The sequence below is a fragment of the Grammomys surdaster genome, unplaced genomic scaffold (genome assembly GCF_004785775.1).
Source record: "Grammomys surdaster isolate TR1022 unplaced genomic scaffold, NIH_TR_1.0 126121, whole genome shotgun sequence".
Taxonomy (NCBI): Eukaryota; Metazoa; Chordata; class Mammalia; order Rodentia; family Muridae; genus Grammomys; species Grammomys surdaster.
Window position 1 is genome coordinate 3621323 of NW_021620929.1, and position 16997 is coordinate 3638319.

General features: G+C 42.2%; 1 protein-coding gene across 1 annotated transcript in view; it reads left to right on the forward strand.

Moving 5' to 3' along the window:
* The window catches only part of Lcp2 (lymphocyte cytosolic protein 2), a 46288-nt gene extending 29959 nt beyond the window's left edge, over positions 1–16329 (forward strand). The window contains exons 11-21 of the mRNA XM_028756476.1: positions 642–667; positions 787–806; positions 904–1011; positions 2485–2515; positions 4406–4418; positions 5147–5276; positions 7290–7339; positions 11521–11615; positions 12276–12353; positions 13761–13916; positions 15758–16329. Of these exons, the coding sequence (XP_028612309.1) occupies positions 642–667; positions 787–806; positions 904–1011; positions 2485–2515; positions 4406–4418; positions 5147–5276; positions 7290–7339; positions 11521–11615; positions 12276–12353; positions 13761–13916; positions 15758–15880 (830 nt within the window). The 3' untranslated portion in view covers positions 15881–16329. The remainder of the gene's footprint in view (positions 1–641; positions 668–786; positions 807–903; positions 1012–2484; positions 2516–4405; positions 4419–5146; positions 5277–7289; positions 7340–11520; positions 11616–12275; positions 12354–13760; positions 13917–15757) is intronic.
* Positions 16330–16997: the final 668 nt, after the last annotated feature.

The window sequence follows — 16997 nt, forward strand, 5'->3', positions numbered from 1 at the left end:
TATCACCATTGCTACCACGATGACCACAACCATGACCACCACCACCAAGATGACCAGTACCACAACCATGACCACCAACACCATTACCTCGACCACTACCATCCCCTTGACTACCACCACCACAAACACCTCCACCACCACTAAAGTGGTTTTGGCACACCCAGACAATCTCTTAAAGACCTTGTTCCCGAGTTAATCATTTTTCCAGAAACCAAATGGAAGTCTATATCATATCAAGTGGACCACAAGATTTGGAGGAAAATTACACCTTCATGACACACTGGTTTACTTCAAAAGTCAAAATAAGCCAGAGAGCAGATGCTTAAGCCAAGGAAAGAGACATAGAATCTCAAGAAGACATTCACCCATTTGATGCTCAACTACCCTAAGCCACATGTTGTAAAGAAGCTCAGACCTTACAATGACATTAGCATGTGCACAGCTATGAGATTTTCGCAAGCCAGGTGGTAGTTTTAAGCCTATGAAATCAGGTGTTCCTCAAAAGACCCTTCAGATTTGAAGCTCCTGGTTAAAGTCAGTCTGCCCCTGGAGACCCAGACACAGTTTTCATCAGAATCTGTTCTTCAACCCTAACTTCATGCCTGTCCCAAATTTAATGTTCTGCTTGTTCTTGGTTACAGGAAAGAAACCAACATTTTCTGATAAGGTAGGCTGCTTTTCTGGTTTGTTTATGATTTTAGTTTTTTTTCTTTTGATTTTTTTTTATCTTGTCCTGACTCTTTGGAAAGTACCTGATCCACCCATGTCTTCCTTAATGTCTTACAGCCCTCGGCCCCACTGGGAAGGTAAGCCTCTGTCGAACTCTATCAAGCTCCAGAGTTCTGCTGTAGACCTCTGCCCAATTAGAGTGGCTTTTTATAAATCCTTTCTCTTCCCACTCAGGGAGCATTTACCCAAGATACAAAAGCCTCCTTTGCCACCAACCATGGACAGACACGAAAGAAATGAAAGAATCGGACCCCTGACAGCAAGGAAGCCACCAGTTCCAAGGTGACTGTCCTGTGCTGCCTGAGCCGGGCCTTTGAATTCCAGTACTTGGGAGGTCGAGGGCTCCTTTCCTTGGTTGGATGAGAACCACGGAGGTCTGTGAAGAGAATGGGAATCTACCTGAGGAGGGGGCGAGTAGAAGCACTTAGTGGGAAGTGCAGCGTGGTCGTTGTGGGAGGCCTTGTCTGAAGCCAGTCTCCCTGGTTTTTGTTGGACTTTCCCTACCTTGTCAGACTGAAGCCTGAACAGCACACAGGAGCCGTACCTCCTGCTTTATTTTATAAGAGAACAGAGAGGAAGGATGGCAGAGGAGAAGGGGAGGGCTGCTTCTAGGCCTGCATTAGCTGCTTTCTTATTGCTCAACCGTTTTTACAACCACAGGAGACTGAGCTCTGCCCAAGCAGCTTTACTTCCGCTATAAAATCATGTATGGTCTATTTACCAAATGACACAAGTGTACTCGGGTTCTGGGCCAGCCCGGCTACTTGGAGAGGGAACAGTGAGTTTCATTATCTCTTCTGTCTATGAAGATTCACAACCATTGCCAAGGCTTAGCTGTTGTGAGGATTCGGTAAAGACTAAGGCCCACGGTGTGCCAAGAAAATCCCCAGTCATTGACTTTTATAACATTTTAATGGATTATTTAACAAAACCAAATTCATGAAAAACAACCGTAATGGCCAAAATATCAAAATTTTCAACAAAACAGGGCAAGAGCTGATGAACAACATGAAAAACATCTGACATTAGCTACCCAACAAATCCTTCTTCCTTCCTCACTCTCTCCCTCCCTCCATCCATCTACCCATCCATCCTTGCCTCCTTCTATCCACCCATCCATCTTTGCCTCCCTCCTGCCCTCTCTTCCTCCTATTTTCCCCATCTCTCTCTTACTCCCTCTCCTCCCCTCCCTCTCTACCTCCTCTCTTTCCCTCTCTCCCAGGAAGTACAGATGCCTCTTCAGCCCTTAGACAGCTATTGTCAAAGCTGTTAGACTGGCCTGTCCATCTGTGCCAATAACACCAAGGCTCTATTGGAAAAGCCCAGAGCAGGGACCTTTGCCAACTGTTTTCTTATTACTTGAAGGGCAGGTCCTGTGGTGGCTGGTTTAAAACCTCAGCAAAGAAGAATATTACTGAAAATGTTTTTATTTGCTTGGAAAAACATCTACTCAGTGAAATTTAATAGCTCCTAAAAGCTGACTAAACGTATATATGTGTATAATTGTGCAATTATTTGCTACAGTAGCTCTGTAGAACAAAGGTTTGCCTAGCTCAGCTCGCAATGATAACAGGGCATCCAGTGGCCACATTTCCCTTCTCTCCCATCCTCAGCATTTCTGCTGGCATTCGTAACTTCCCCTTTGGCCACGGCTCAGTAGGTTTTATTTCTCCTTATGCGATTTACTGAAATTATATTCTGGGGTTGGCTCTTTGAAACTCAAGATCTTCACGTCTCTGCTCTAATTCATTTCAGGCATGGAAGGGGACCAGACAGAAGGGACAATGTAAGTGTGAAATGTCATTTAATAAATGCTTGGCATGGGGACAGCCAGTGTAGGCTCTGGGGAGGTGGGACTGCATCTGCTTTGCCCTCGACTGAAGTCAGGTAATGAGAGCAAGACCTACAAAGGGTCTGTTAAATGCCAGCCTCTGCATCTTGTTACTCAGAGTTCATCAGGCTGAATTGCCTAGCCCCTGGCCCTCTGAGAGGTCCAGGGTAGCTGGCTTCTTGCAGCCTCATCCCCAAGGGTAATTAACAAGGAGAGTGAGGATCAGGAATAGAGGAAAGGGTCAGGAAGATGATTTGATTTTAGTGACTATGTATAATATCGCTCTCTCTTAATGTGAGAAACTAAGGCTCAGAGTGATAATAGGCTCAAAGTCATAGGGGCGGTAAATTCACATACCTTCCATCTGAATATAGGTCTGTCTGGGATTCTCTGTATTCTGTGATCTTTTAAAGTATTTTAAAATTTATTATTCTTAGTATTACATCTCTACATAGGGTGGGTCGTGTGCACATATGCCACAGCCTGTATATGGAGGCCAGAGGACAATTTGGTGCAATTGGATTTCTCTTTCTACCCTTATGTGGATTCGAATTGTCGTCAGGCTCTGTGTGACATGTGCCTTTTGCTCATTTGGCCATCTTGCTGGTCCCCGCATTTGCTTTTATTGATGGCCACCACAGACGCCTTCCTCTGATCAGATGTTTGGCCATCAATGGCTGGTATTTCTGTTGCACTATATTAGATGATGTATTTGTTGAAATACTATGGAGATAGGTCTGTAGGTCTTTGTTAGGTGCTGTATTGTTGAAATATTATGGAGATAGATACCCCACCATCTCACAGGCATAACTGCACACCATCGTGGAATGGTGTCTGTGGGCTAATTGAAGACAAGGAGTTCTGTGGATCAGAGCCAAGGGTGACTCCTTAAGAGCAATGAGAGCTGTAAAGTCCTTGAATGATGCAGAGAACACGGACTAGGGTAGCTCCACTTCCATTCCAGTCCCAGAAATGTCTTAGGAAGAGGGAGGAGATGGCTATGAGCGGTCCCAAGCCATCAGGGCAGCAACTTGCTACGGAGACATAGGAACAGAGTGAAAGATGGACACTGAGGCTGACATCACATCCCTGAGGCACCCAGTCTCTGTTGGACTGATTCTCCGCCTGAGAATCTAGGGTTGTGATTTCCTGAGCCAGAAAGGACATGGCCTTGGAACAGGAGAGCAGTGGCACTCTGTTTATTTGTGTGGCTCTTTGTTAAGACTCTCAGTCTTTTGAGATGAGTGATTCTGACTGGTGTAGAACTGATGGCAGAAAGCTTTATAAAGCAGTACTTAGTAACAGTACTTAATAACAGGGTACTATGAATACATGAGGGGCGAATACTGCAAAGGAGAGGCAGGAAGAGGCTGGAGGTTTGGGTCAGGCAGGTTCGGGGGTGTGAACCTTTTCCTGCTCTCCACGGCAAATGCTCTGAAGCACGAGTACTATTTGTATTGCACTGGGTAGTCATTCTATCCTTAGAGCTACCAGAGAAAATTACTGAAATATCAGTCTCTTGGAAACATCATGACAATTGTAAATGTTGTTACATCTGAGTCCTTCAGGAGCCTCAGAACCTCTGTCAAGCTGGGCATTTGAGGAGAATCTCAGGCTGGGATGTCTTTGGATGATTATGAATGTTAGAAAAACCGTAAGCCACTTAGCACGTTCTAGCTAGATTATGAAGAGAGGAAAGCTCTAGAAAATTCTCCACAATGTATCTATTATGAAAAGCTATAACCGTTAAAGAAAGAACCAGACACAGTTTTTGACTGAGGAATGACTAATTAGAAATGGGACTGTGATGCTAAGTTAATATATTTCATTATTTTTCCTTTGCAGGATGAAGATGATGGTATGTCTACAGATCTTTCTTATGACCCATTCTCATTCTTAAAGCTCCCAGTCCCTCACTTTTCTGACCTTCTATTTAAATAGAATTATTGAGTATGGAACCTCACATGTCAATTAACATAAACAGACATATACCAATTGCTACACCTCATGGCTTTAGTAAAAGGAATTTCTTGGTTGGTTTACCAAGGAGAACTTAAGTTTATATATGATAAATCAGAATACCTAACTGCACAGAAAAGTGCATATATGTTTTGATAGACATTTTTCTCATATTTATACCCTCTAACATTGTAGATACAGAATTGGATGAACTGCAAATGAACAACATAGCATATGGTTTTGGCTTTAAGAAAAACAAAATAAAAGTTGTAAATAATCTCTAAAATTTATAAGGTTTCCCATTAACGATTTTCTGCCAAATGAACACTTCAAAAATAAAATTAAAATTTCACTATTCATTGCTGAAACAAAAGTAAACTGTCTTGCTTTCACTGTGGAAAAAAAATTCACTATTCAGAACAATAGAAATTTCAAGTGATTCCAAGGTGGCAAATTATCTAGAAAAACCATGAAGTAGGTTATCTTCCTACCATTTGCTAATTAAACATGATCTTTTGGATTTTTGTCTCTCCCGTCATATCATCTGGGTTTAGTTTAAGTTGGGGAAGTACTCTAAATGTCTCTGGATTTGAATTCTGACTACTCATTTTTTCTCTCCCCTCACAGTGCATCAGAGACCTTTGCCTCAGCCATCACTACCTTCTATGAGCTCCAACACATTCCCTTCGAGATCTGCCAAGCCAAGCCCCAAGAACACATTCCCGTTGCCTAACATGCCGGGAGCCTTCTCAGAAAGGTTGGTGGCTATGCCACTCAGCTCTAGCTAAGCATAGCACCTGGTGGCTTGTGTCTAGCTTCATGTCTGTCTCTGTTACAAGAACTCTGGTGGACAGAAATGCAGGGGAGGAAGGCTTTGTTTTCTTTTACAATTTAAGGTTCTATCCAGTGCTTCTCAACCTTTGGGTCTCCACCTCTTTGGGGGTGGGGGGTTCACATATCAGCTATCCTGAATATCAGATATTTACATTATGATTCATAAGAGTAGTGAAATTACACTTTTGAAATAGTAGTGAGATAATTTTATAGTTGCTGGTCATCACATCATGCGGAACTGTATTAAAGGGTTGCAATATTAATAAGGTTGAGAACCACTGTTATAGTCCAACACGTCAGGAAAGCCGATGCATGAACTCAAATAGTTAGTCACATCATACTCACAGTCCAGAGGACAGAGAAATGAGTGCATCCATACTGCCTGCTTGCTTTTGTTTTTGCCGGCTGGCTTTGTTTATTCATATACAGTTCAGGTCCTGGCCCAGAAAGTGTATACTTACAGTGGGCTGAATCCTCCTACCCCAAGTAACCAGCAAGGCAATTCCCCACAGATCCACCCACAGGCCAGTGTGCTCTAGATAATTCTTCAGTTGAGACTGTCTTCCCAGGAGACCCTAGGTTGTGTCAAGCTAACAGTTACAGCCAACCAGTGCAGCTGAGCTATGGCAAATGCCAGGCAGCTTGAGGGACATGAGCTGTTGTGCAGAGCTGTCTAAGGGAACAAGCAAAATGAAACTGGCAGACAACCTGAGCGACTGGCTGTTCTCTGAGTTTGTGAGTTTGAGGGGAGTGGGAGCTGACTTGTTCCACGGTTGTCCCAGGGAATGGACTCATGGAGGACGTTTTCAGTTGCTCATTTCAAACAAACAACATTTAGAAACCAAGTTAACTGTAGTTCTTGGAGTCCGTCTTCCATCTTAGATGGGGAAACAGAGAATGTGCCTTGCCCCTGTTGGAGGCCAAGCAACCATGCTCAGGGCTGTCCTCAGAAGGATGATGATGATGATGATGATGATGATTTCTCAATCATAATAAGACCAGAATCAGAAGCAAAGCCATGGCTAGAATAACAAGAAACATCCAGATCATCCCTACCCTACCCAGGAGAACCAATAGGCCACTTTAGCTGCTCCCCAGCACCCTGGCCCACTGGCCCACCAACTGCTTTAGTATTCAAAATAAGCCAACTGCTCACCCTGCAGATTGTAGAAAGCAGAACCAATGGCATGACCTGTCCACCCCTGACAACTCTCTGGGGAAATTCCTAAAGTCTTCCCTTTGCTCAGGGTCTCCATGACTTCAATTTTTTTCCATTCACTTCTCCCTCTGGTTTTCTCTACTGCTTTGTCCAATAATTCGTGTTATCCCACACACGGCTCTAACCCTGTCTGTCTGTCATTCCTGAAAAATGTTAACAAGATTAGGTGTGCAGAGCAGACTTGTACTGTTTGGGCTAATGGTTGGTGTTAGTGCTTAGCATAGAGGGAACAGGTAGCATTCCAGGGTTTCTGTAGATTTCCTTTCCCATCCTTGCAAATGTTGTTACTCTGATGCAGCAGTACCTGGTGGTTTCTTCCTCCTTCCTGACTCACGCGTTCTCTCTGCAGACCAGCAACTCCTGGGGATTCACATTCCCAAGCATGCCCATCAGAGTGTCCTCCTTCTTGTCCATTTTATAGACTCAAAGGCCCCAAACCACAGCCCCATTTAATAAGTAATTTATGCATTTAGTTCACAAGCTTTATGTTTATTGTTTGCCTTTGGCTCGTGAAACTTATTAGAGTTAGCTCATCTTGGGACACCAGTATATCAGATAATTTCCTCCTTGGCCCCTCTTCCATGATGCCAGGGGGTGTGGAGGTCAGCAATGACAAAGCAAGAGGCATCTACAGCCTGGCTTCTGTAACCCAACTACACATTTGGGTCCCATCACCCTAACCCAATTTACAGCTTGTTCTTTTATCTGTTTCTACAGTAACGTTGGCTTTCAGCAGAGTGCCTCCCTGCCGCCATACTTCTCTCAAGGTTTGTACACTTGTGGCCTTTGCCTCACAACATGTCCATGGGGTTATAGTGTAATGTGTCTCAAAGCCTTTCAGCAAAGGCTGTTTCCTAAAAGTAATGCCTTCTTCATTTTAACACTTAATTCAATGTCTGCAAGTTACCAAGGGCTATTGGAAGGAAACACTACATAAAATATCACACACACACACACACACACACACACACACACACACTCACCAAAAGGCTAGCTTTATCCCTCATCTTCCCACCCAGAGCTAGGTCCCTGATGGTTCAATAGGGAGCTGAAGCAGTGTTAGCTTCCTTGTGGTTTCAGTGATGAGTCTGCTCTCAGGTTGTGAACTGGGAATCATATTGAAAATATAGATTATAATAACCCAAACTCAGAGATTCTGAATCAAGCCAAATATGGCAGCTCATACTTGTGATCTTGGGCCATGGGAGGTGAATAAGACTTTACATCCAACTTAAGCTAGAGAGCAAATTTTCAGCCAGTCTGGGCTACATGAGATCACATCTCAGAAAAACAGCAAAAGTTTCTGACTCAGTAAAAGAAGCCAGAGGCTTTCCATTTCCAACAATACTGCCACTGGCTGTTTGCTGTGAGTGTTCCCAACATTCAGTATGCACACAGATGCCTGGGAATCTTGTTCAAACCTGGATCTACCCCAGGAGGCCTGATTGTTACCTGAGACTTAGCATTTCTAGCAAGTTGATGCTCTTGGTCCATGAGACAGGGCTGCCCTGAGATGATTTTAAAGCAAGAGACCTGCACATGTAACATTTAAAATTCTTGCTGAATGAATGCGTGTTAAAATAAGGAGATCTCTGTCATGCCTGGAAACTGGCCTACTACTGCCAGATTCTCTGACTTGTTTTCCAAGAAAAGTTAAAAATACAACCTTTAAAGCAAAATCACTCAGGACTTAAATATTGACTTAAAATGTTAACACTATGGTGAAGAACAGACATTTAAAAAAAAAAACACCATGGTCTATGTTTGGCTATGGGTCTGTGCATCTGTTCCTGTTAGGAAGCTTCTCTGACACGTAGAACATAGCTCCCAGAATCAACTAAGCAGAACTCATAGGGGCTCAGTGAGACTGAATCGGCAAACATGGATTCTACATGGTTCTATGCTAGGTTCTAGGTCCTCTACATATATATTATGGTTTTTTAGCTTGGACTTTTTGTGGGACTCCTAACAGTGAGAGTGGGGCATCTCTGACTCGTTTGCTTGGTCTTGGGGCCGTTTTGACATACTGAGTTGCCTTGTCCAGCCTTGATATGAAGGTTTGTGCCAAGTATTACTGCATCTTGTTATGCTGAGTTCAGATGATATCACTGGAGGACTACTCTTTTCTGAAGGGAGACAGAAGAGGAGTAGATCTGGGGGAGACAGGAAGTATGGGGAGAGACTGTGAGGAGTGGAGGGAGGGGAAACTGCAGTCAGGATGGAGTGTGTGAGAGATGAATAAAGGAAAAGGAAAAAAAAGACATTGTCCATATGCCGAAGTAGATTTTAAATATAAAATGACAGTATGTTTGATCTACAGCTTGTGTAACATCTATGTTATACAAGCATCATTCCCACTGGGTACATCATTCCCTGTGTGAGAGCCCACTGCTGACACAGTGGCAGATGCTAGAGCTCAAAGTCGAGGTTCCAGTATCTTTTTTTTTACCATGTGGGGTCCAGTTGTCTACTCACGCCAACTTTTCTCAGTCCTTCAAGCCTGCTGTCTTTAACAGCACATGTATGCTATTTGCTTGACCCTTATATGCACCGAGATTCCAGACACTTCATTTAAGGCAGCATCTCACAAAGCAAGACACACTGGATTTTGAGTTGGTTATGGGAATTTTGTATACATGCAGTTAATTTTTTAGAACACTACCTTAGTCAGAAATCATGCTTTTTAAACCTCAAGACTGCCAGCCAGACATCTTGTCCTCTGTCTCTTTCATGGGATTCTCCAACCCCAGGAAGTATTCTACCATGTGTTGTTCAAAAGACATCAAAACTTGGTGAGATGAAGACCCAGATATCAAGCTGACTGAAAAAAAAAACATGTATGTGCTCATGTCCTGTATGCAGATTGTGGCTCTGTGCTGCTGACCATGGGGCACAGAAACTGTGTGCAATATAAGACTTAGTTCTATTATTCTTCTATAGTGTTGGAGTTCATTCAGCAAACTCTAGGTATTTTAATTGGGCATTGAGAACCTAGAGAAAGCAGGTGCTAGCAGCTCAGACCCAGGTTTCCCTATTCACAGAGAAGACCATCTCAGACAACCTTGAAGAACTAACCCAGGAGTCCTCATCTCTTTATAGATGGGCCTCCTTTCCTCAGTGGATCCTGGTGCAGGGGCACCTGAGGTGCTTTGATGCATGAGGATTCCAGGGACTCCTGGTACAGTGCTCTGGGGCTTCATACTTAGGCAAGGTAAAGTTTGGGAAACAAAGGCCTTCAGTCTTGGCCCTGCCACCTCCGCTGCTGCTGCATGGAATCTGCTCAGACTCTCTAAGCTTCACATGCAAAAGAAACTCAGTACTGGTCACATGGCCCTGAAGATTAAACAGCATACAGAAAGTGCCTTATTTAAGCCTAGATAGAGTCATGTTAAGCAAACATTTGTCAAATGAACGAATGAATTAATATTGTCAAACGAATGAATGAATGAATGAATGAGAGAAGAATGAGAGAACAACTGAGATAACAAGACCTTTCAGTTCTTTTCAGCTGGCCTGACACAGAAACTGACATGACACTCACAGTCAACATGGTCAATCATTTTCCAAGCTGAGGAACCTTCCTCTAAACTTTAAGTTAACTCTATGCAAGAACAGAGGATCTTAGAATAAAGGAAGCATAGGCTCTGGGTCAAGCTCCTGGCTGAGCAGATAGTTTGTCCTTTAAGCCAACAGTTCTATATCTTAGGAAGCTGCAGAATCAAAACAAACAGAAAAATCTCAGCAAACATTGGCTCTAAACCTAACACTAGTCTCAAAGCACTTCCTTTCTCTCTGTGAACTGAGAGCATAATTATCTCTTCACTGCTGCCAATGCAAGCTGTTGGGAAAGTGTCCATGTACGCTGGTATGGCAGGCTACGAAGGGTCTGCTTCTTGCAGGTTCTTACTGAGGCACACAGTAAAACAACTGTAGCTGTTCTTAAATTCAGGCCCACGTGATGATGTTTGCATGTTAAGGGGATCATGTGATGTTGTATGCATGTTTAGGGGATCACACGATGATGTATGCATGTTTAGGGGATCACATGATGATGTGTGCATGTTAAGGGGATCACACGATGATGTATGCATGTTAAGGGGATCACATGATGATGTATGCATGTTTAGGGGATCACATGATGATGTATGCATGTTAAGGGGATCACATGATGTTGTATGCATGTTAAGGGGATCACACGATGATGTATGCATGTTAAGGGGATCACATGATGATGTGTGCATGTTTAGGGGATCACATGATGATGTGTGCATGTTAAGGGGATCACATGATGATGTATGCATGTTAAGGGGATCACATGATGATGTGTGCATGTTAAGGGGATCACACGATGATGTTTGCATGTTAAGGGGATCACACGATGATGTATGCATGTTAAGGGGATCACACGATGATGTGTGCATGTTAAGGGGATCACATGATGATGTATGCATGTTAAGGGGATCACATGATGATGTATGCATGTTTAGGGGATCACGTGATGATGTATGCATGTTTAGGGGATCACACGATGATGTATGCATGTTAGGGGGATCACATGATGATGTATGCATGTTTAGGGGCCCACATTGATGTAGGCATGTTTAAGGATCCACATGATTTTATATCCATGTTTAGGGGCACACATGATAGTGTATGCATGTTTAGGGGATCACATGATATTGTTTGCATGTTTAGGGGATCACATGATATTGTTTGCATGTTTAGGGGATCACTGAAATGTTGAGGTCTCTTCTCTCCAAGTTTCCACAGCATGGTACAGAACACTGCCCAAGCAGCCCTTGTAGCTTTAAAGAGACAGAAATTAATTTTCCAACCTCTTATTCTTGAAAAATGAATGACTTTATGGAGACATCTGTGATGGATACTTTATGAGACATGAAAACAATGGCTGATTGTAAATTAATCTTCAAAATACTTTGCTTCAAAGGTCCCAGCAACAGGCCACCTCTCAGAAGTGAAGTCAGAAACTTACCTTTGCCGGTTCCAAACAGGCCTCAGCCTCCATCTCCTGGGGAAGAAGAGGTATACAGCTGTTTCTAATTAGTTTGCCTTTTTTCTAGCACAGGGACTTTAAGAAACACTAGTTGGCTGTTCTGCTGTATCTGTGTCTTCTGTTAGAGTTTTGTTGTTGCCTTTTAATTAAAAGAGCATCTGTGTCGCTCATCGGTCAGACCCTTGCCTGGGAGTGTGTGAGGCCCCGTCCTGGATCCCTGCATCACACACAATAAACCAAAACTAAAGGGAATAGATAAGAACTAATGTTTCCTTTCCTGTTCTCTTACAGCTTTCCAGAGGCATTAAGAAATGAGAAACATAATCCCATTTTTTTCTATCTGTTTCTTGGTTTATAGCCTTGAAAAAGAAAGTCTCTTAGCTGCTCCAGTAGGACAGATTTTTTCACTAAGTATGTTCCTGTGATATAATAAGCGGAATGAAAGGTTCCACTATATAAGCGGCTCCTTCACAAATGCCTTTGCAGTCAGTGGCATCAAAGGAAGCAGTTCACACAAAATGCCTTCCGTGTAGCCCTTCTAAGTGATTCTGGTTAAGAAAACAATTCTTTCAAACCTCAGAGAACTGAGGTGGTGACTTATGGGAATTATTAGTTGTTTTTTGTTCCTTTTCTCTTTGTTTATATAACTACAGAACTTAAAGTGCTTTTAAAATTTTTCTTATTTGTAGACTCCCTTAAATGAAGAGTGGTACGTTTCTTATATCACCCGACCAGAGGCAGAAGCTGCTCTTAGGAAGATAAACCAGGTACTGTTCTACCATTTATTGTCATGCAGTTATCAATACTAGTGGAGGGAGAGAAAGGCTGTTGACTCACTGGGTCTCAAGTGTGAGCCAGCCAGTGTTCCCACTGTCAGGCACTGTTCCTTTAAGACCCATAAGTGCTACCATCCTATCCTCTAGCATCCATAGAACTCTTTCTCTGAGCAGCCATTACTTGTTTAGCAAAAATCCTAAATTAGAGTAATCATGTATCCATTGGCACATATTAGCCAGTTTCATGAATGAATTAATGAATGATGTATCTCTTTTGAGGGGTTGTCAAACAAATCATGTAACATTTCAGAAATCTTATTAGTTCATCTTCCTCTTAACACTGAGTTATCACCCAAGTTCACGAGAAAGACTCATGTTAAAGGCATAGCTGCAAAGCCTTCCAGAAATTTCTAGCTAGTCTTTTGAAATGATAAAGTCTTAAGCAGGTCCAGTACTGACCCATAACCTTGTCTCTTGATCAGAGATGGGAGAACATTAACTCTTCATCTTTCACACTGTTAAAGCTACAGCAACCATTTCAGTCTTCTCAGCAGATTTGATCACCTGGAGGAGAGGTTTTTTTTTTCTTTTTTTTTTATAAGTGGGAGTGCAGTGTGGGCCGAGGGAGTCTTCAGACTCTCCAGGTGACTCTGAATTCAAGCCAAACCTCTGATTTACAGGTCCAGTGGGAAGTTCTTTTACTAGTTACGTTCTGACTGGCTCAATTAACTCGGAACAAAAGGAGAAAAGGAATGTTGTTATTGAATATTGATAGCTATTTAAAACCTGTTCTAATTAAGTACATAGAGGAAGGAGTGATTTACATGGTCTTACTAATTAGCTCTATTTTAATATTAGGTCTTTGTCATGCTACATTACCTTGCAGTTATTCTTGTTTGAAAATTTAGAGAACAGAACAAATCACATGCTCTGGAAGTACCAGGGGGGAAGGGGAACAAGAATATAGAAAGTCCATATTCACTGTTGTACAGGGGTGGGGTAAAGGGGTGTCCATCTTACAGTCAAATGTTGTGTTCTGCATGGGAATGTGAAAAGGGAAGGCTAGCCAATCAACAGACGTGAGTAGGTACACAGGAAGTGCGCCACCTTATTTCTTATGGCCCTTCATCCACTTACTTACTGATCGTTGGTTTTTATTACTGAAAAAGTACTTTATGTTAAGACACTTCAAAGACATTAACTCAAAAGGTTCAGATATATCTCAGTTGTCTTTTTTGAATAATCAAAAGATCCAGGTACCTGGGATTCCCAGCTATGAGGAGAACTCAATGTCACCAGATACAGTGACAGCTTTGCAGGTCCCTAGAGGCTTGTTTCTAACACAGTACAGGACTGACTTTCATTGCCCCCATTAATAGCAAGCACTCGTTCCTTTAGGATGGCACCTTCCTGGTTAGAGACAGCTCTAAGAAGACAATAAACAATCCATATGTCCTCATGGTGTTGTACAAAGACAAAGTGTACAACATCCAGATCCGTTACCAGGAGGAAAGTCAAGTCTACTTGTTAGGCACGGGACTTCGAGGAAAAGAGGTAAGGACTCCAATCTTCACTTGTTGCCCAAATCCCATACCGTATGGCAGCTATGCAGTTGAATTACATGCTCTTTGGCAACTATGCTGTTAAACAATGTTATCGAGGCTTCTGTTGAAGGAGGAAGGAAAGAAGAAAAGTACTACCCTTGACTAGTGTCTTTCTTGGATTTTCATTCTAAATAACCCAACATCATAGGAGTAATCTGTGGTGCTTAGGAAGGAACCAAGGTCCTTGTGCACACCAGTCAGGTGCAAGCACTGAACTTTATCTCTGGTCCCAAAGTCTAAATTTTAAAATTATAATTAAAAAATAATCATTAAAATACACTTTAAATAAAAATAAAAATACACATTAAAATACACAGGGAGTGTCAAAGGTAGTATATTATATTTTGATTTCTTTTGACATAATTTCAATGTAAGATTATGTTATCCCTATAAAATATTATTTAAAGTACCATCCGATGGGCTGGAGAGGTGGTTCAGAATTAAGAGCACTTACTACTCTTGTTGAAGATTGGGGTTCTGGTCCCAGGATCCACACTGGATGGCTCACAACCTCTTGTAAGTCCAGTTCCAGGGTATCTGGTGCCCTCTTCTGGCTACTGTGGGCACCTGCATGCACACAGTGAATTTACAGACAAACACACACACACACACACACACACACACACACACACACACACATCAATAACAAAACTTTTAATTTAAAATCCCATATGGGAAAGCAGAGAAATCTAGTCTAGTGAGTATTGAGATAAGTGGGACATTTCTTGCTAACCTGAGACATTTGGCTCTGTGAAGATGGCCAGCCATATTACCAAAGAAATGCTCTTCTTTGGCCAAGTCAATTTCTTGATGTGAAGATAACCACTAGGCTGCTTTTGTAGAGGAAACTAACAAACGTAATGTCTTAAGACATTTTCTAAGGTTACACATAGAAACCCAGCTGAATGAAATATCCACAGAATGAGAACAATTCACTGATGACTTCAATCCAGATACTTTCCATCAGTGGCAATGCTGAGTGGAAGGAACATAATTTTGGTCAAAAGTCTGGGTCACTTACTCCCCATGGACAGAGCTTCATAGTCTCTCCAGAGGCAGTGTCACCTTTCAACATTTCTCTTGGTCTAACATGAAAATACCAGTTTCTTTGGAGGATGGTACCTGGGCAGTTTGTCCTAGAACAAGTACACAGTCCTTCTTAGGTACTTGACTTCTGATCACACCTAGGGGGATGAATGGGACCAATCTCCCTAGACTGGGTGGTCCAGGTTATGGAGTGTAGAGGTGACAAGGAAGGAATGGTTACACTGTACTAAGGCTTCACCTCTAGGAATGACCCATGTGACTTCCTGGTTCCTTACACCTAATAGTTTGGATTATGGTGACATGGGGACTCAGAAACTCAAGAAATAAAAACCAGAGACCAATACTAAGCCACCAGGTATCATGATAGAAATATTTGGGGTAAATGAGCCACTACAGGAGTTAGCATTTTTTATTTCTAAAAAACTTTTGTGTGCACCATGGCACATATGTGGAGATAAGAGTACAACATATAGATATAAGTTCTGTCCTTCCTCCATGTGGTTGTGGGCATTGACTTGAGGTCATCAGGCCTTTAACCACTGAGTCACCTCTCTGGCCCAACTTAACACTTCTATCTATTACTTACAGCTGGTTGGCTATTGAGGAGAAAAACTCTAAAATACCTTACAAATTTTACTCTTCCCTTAATTTCCCCAAATTGATGCAGTTTAAAGAAAAAACATAATTATGAAATGCATACTGTCCATTCCACTGCTAACTTATCTCCCCATTTGACTTTTCCAGGACTTCCTGTCTGTATCGGACATTATTGACTACTTCAGGAAAATGCCACTGTTGCTCATTGATGGGAAAAATCGAGGCTCCAGATACCAGTGCACACTAACACACGCTGCAGGCTATCCGTAGCAAGTTAGCCAAGAGATGAGCCTTCCTGACTCTGTCATCAATGTGACAAGATCACATGATCTTAGCAAATGGCTGAACACTTAGGACTAAAGCAGACTGTTGATGTGGGCCTCGAGTTCTGCCCTGTCCTTTAAAGTATCTGAAGATTGTCGAATACCACACAATTTATTTATTTTCTTTGATGTTTGTAGAGTATAAAAGTGATCATGTTCACGTTTGAAGTCTAAGAGTGCACGGCAGACATGACATTTTGAAAATCCGCCTCAAAATACAGCACTGGATCTAGTACAGAAATAATGCAGAACAAGTTTTAAAAGCACTGATGGCTTTTGATAGATTTTATAATGAAAGTCTGGTCAGGCCGAGGCACAATCTGTTTTTTACACAACTTAAAATGATTAAAATTCATTTTCGGAGCAGCAATAACTTAAGAGACTCCAAAAATAGAACTCTATTGTTTCTTATTTGGTTTTACAGGGTGTGTTTTTATGTGTTCCTTTTCATGGCACAAACTTTTTTTTTTCTTTTTGAGACAGGATTTCTCTGTGTAGCCCTGGCTGTCCTGGAACTCACTCTGTAGACCAGGCTGGCCTCGAACTCAGAAATCCGCCTGCCTCTGCCTCCCAAGTGCTGGGATTAAAGGCGTGCGCCACCACTGCCCAGCTACATGTGTTCCTTTTCATAATGAGATTAATACATGTTGGGATAACTTCCTGAGATTAAAGTTATCATTTGCTTTACTCTTTTAGATCCTTAAGACAACTCTGTTTGGTTCTTGCTTTTATATTTTTGTTTTAAAGCAAATGTAAGCTACATTTCTGAACTTACAAGAAGAAAATAGTCTTAGGTTCAGTGATGTAGCTTTGCTGTAGACCATGCTTGGGGTTCCTGTTGCTTCTCTATCATAGTCCCCCATGTCTACATCCACAGTGGGCTCCCTCCACTCCTACCTTGAAAAGCCTTTTCTAGTATTGAAGTTCTCCTGGGAAGATGAGAAATGCTTTGTACACACACACACACACACACACACACACACACACACACACTTCCTAATAGATGCTACTTGTATTATCTAGCCTTCAGTTAGAAAGTTTGACTTTTGCTTGGATGTCACCTG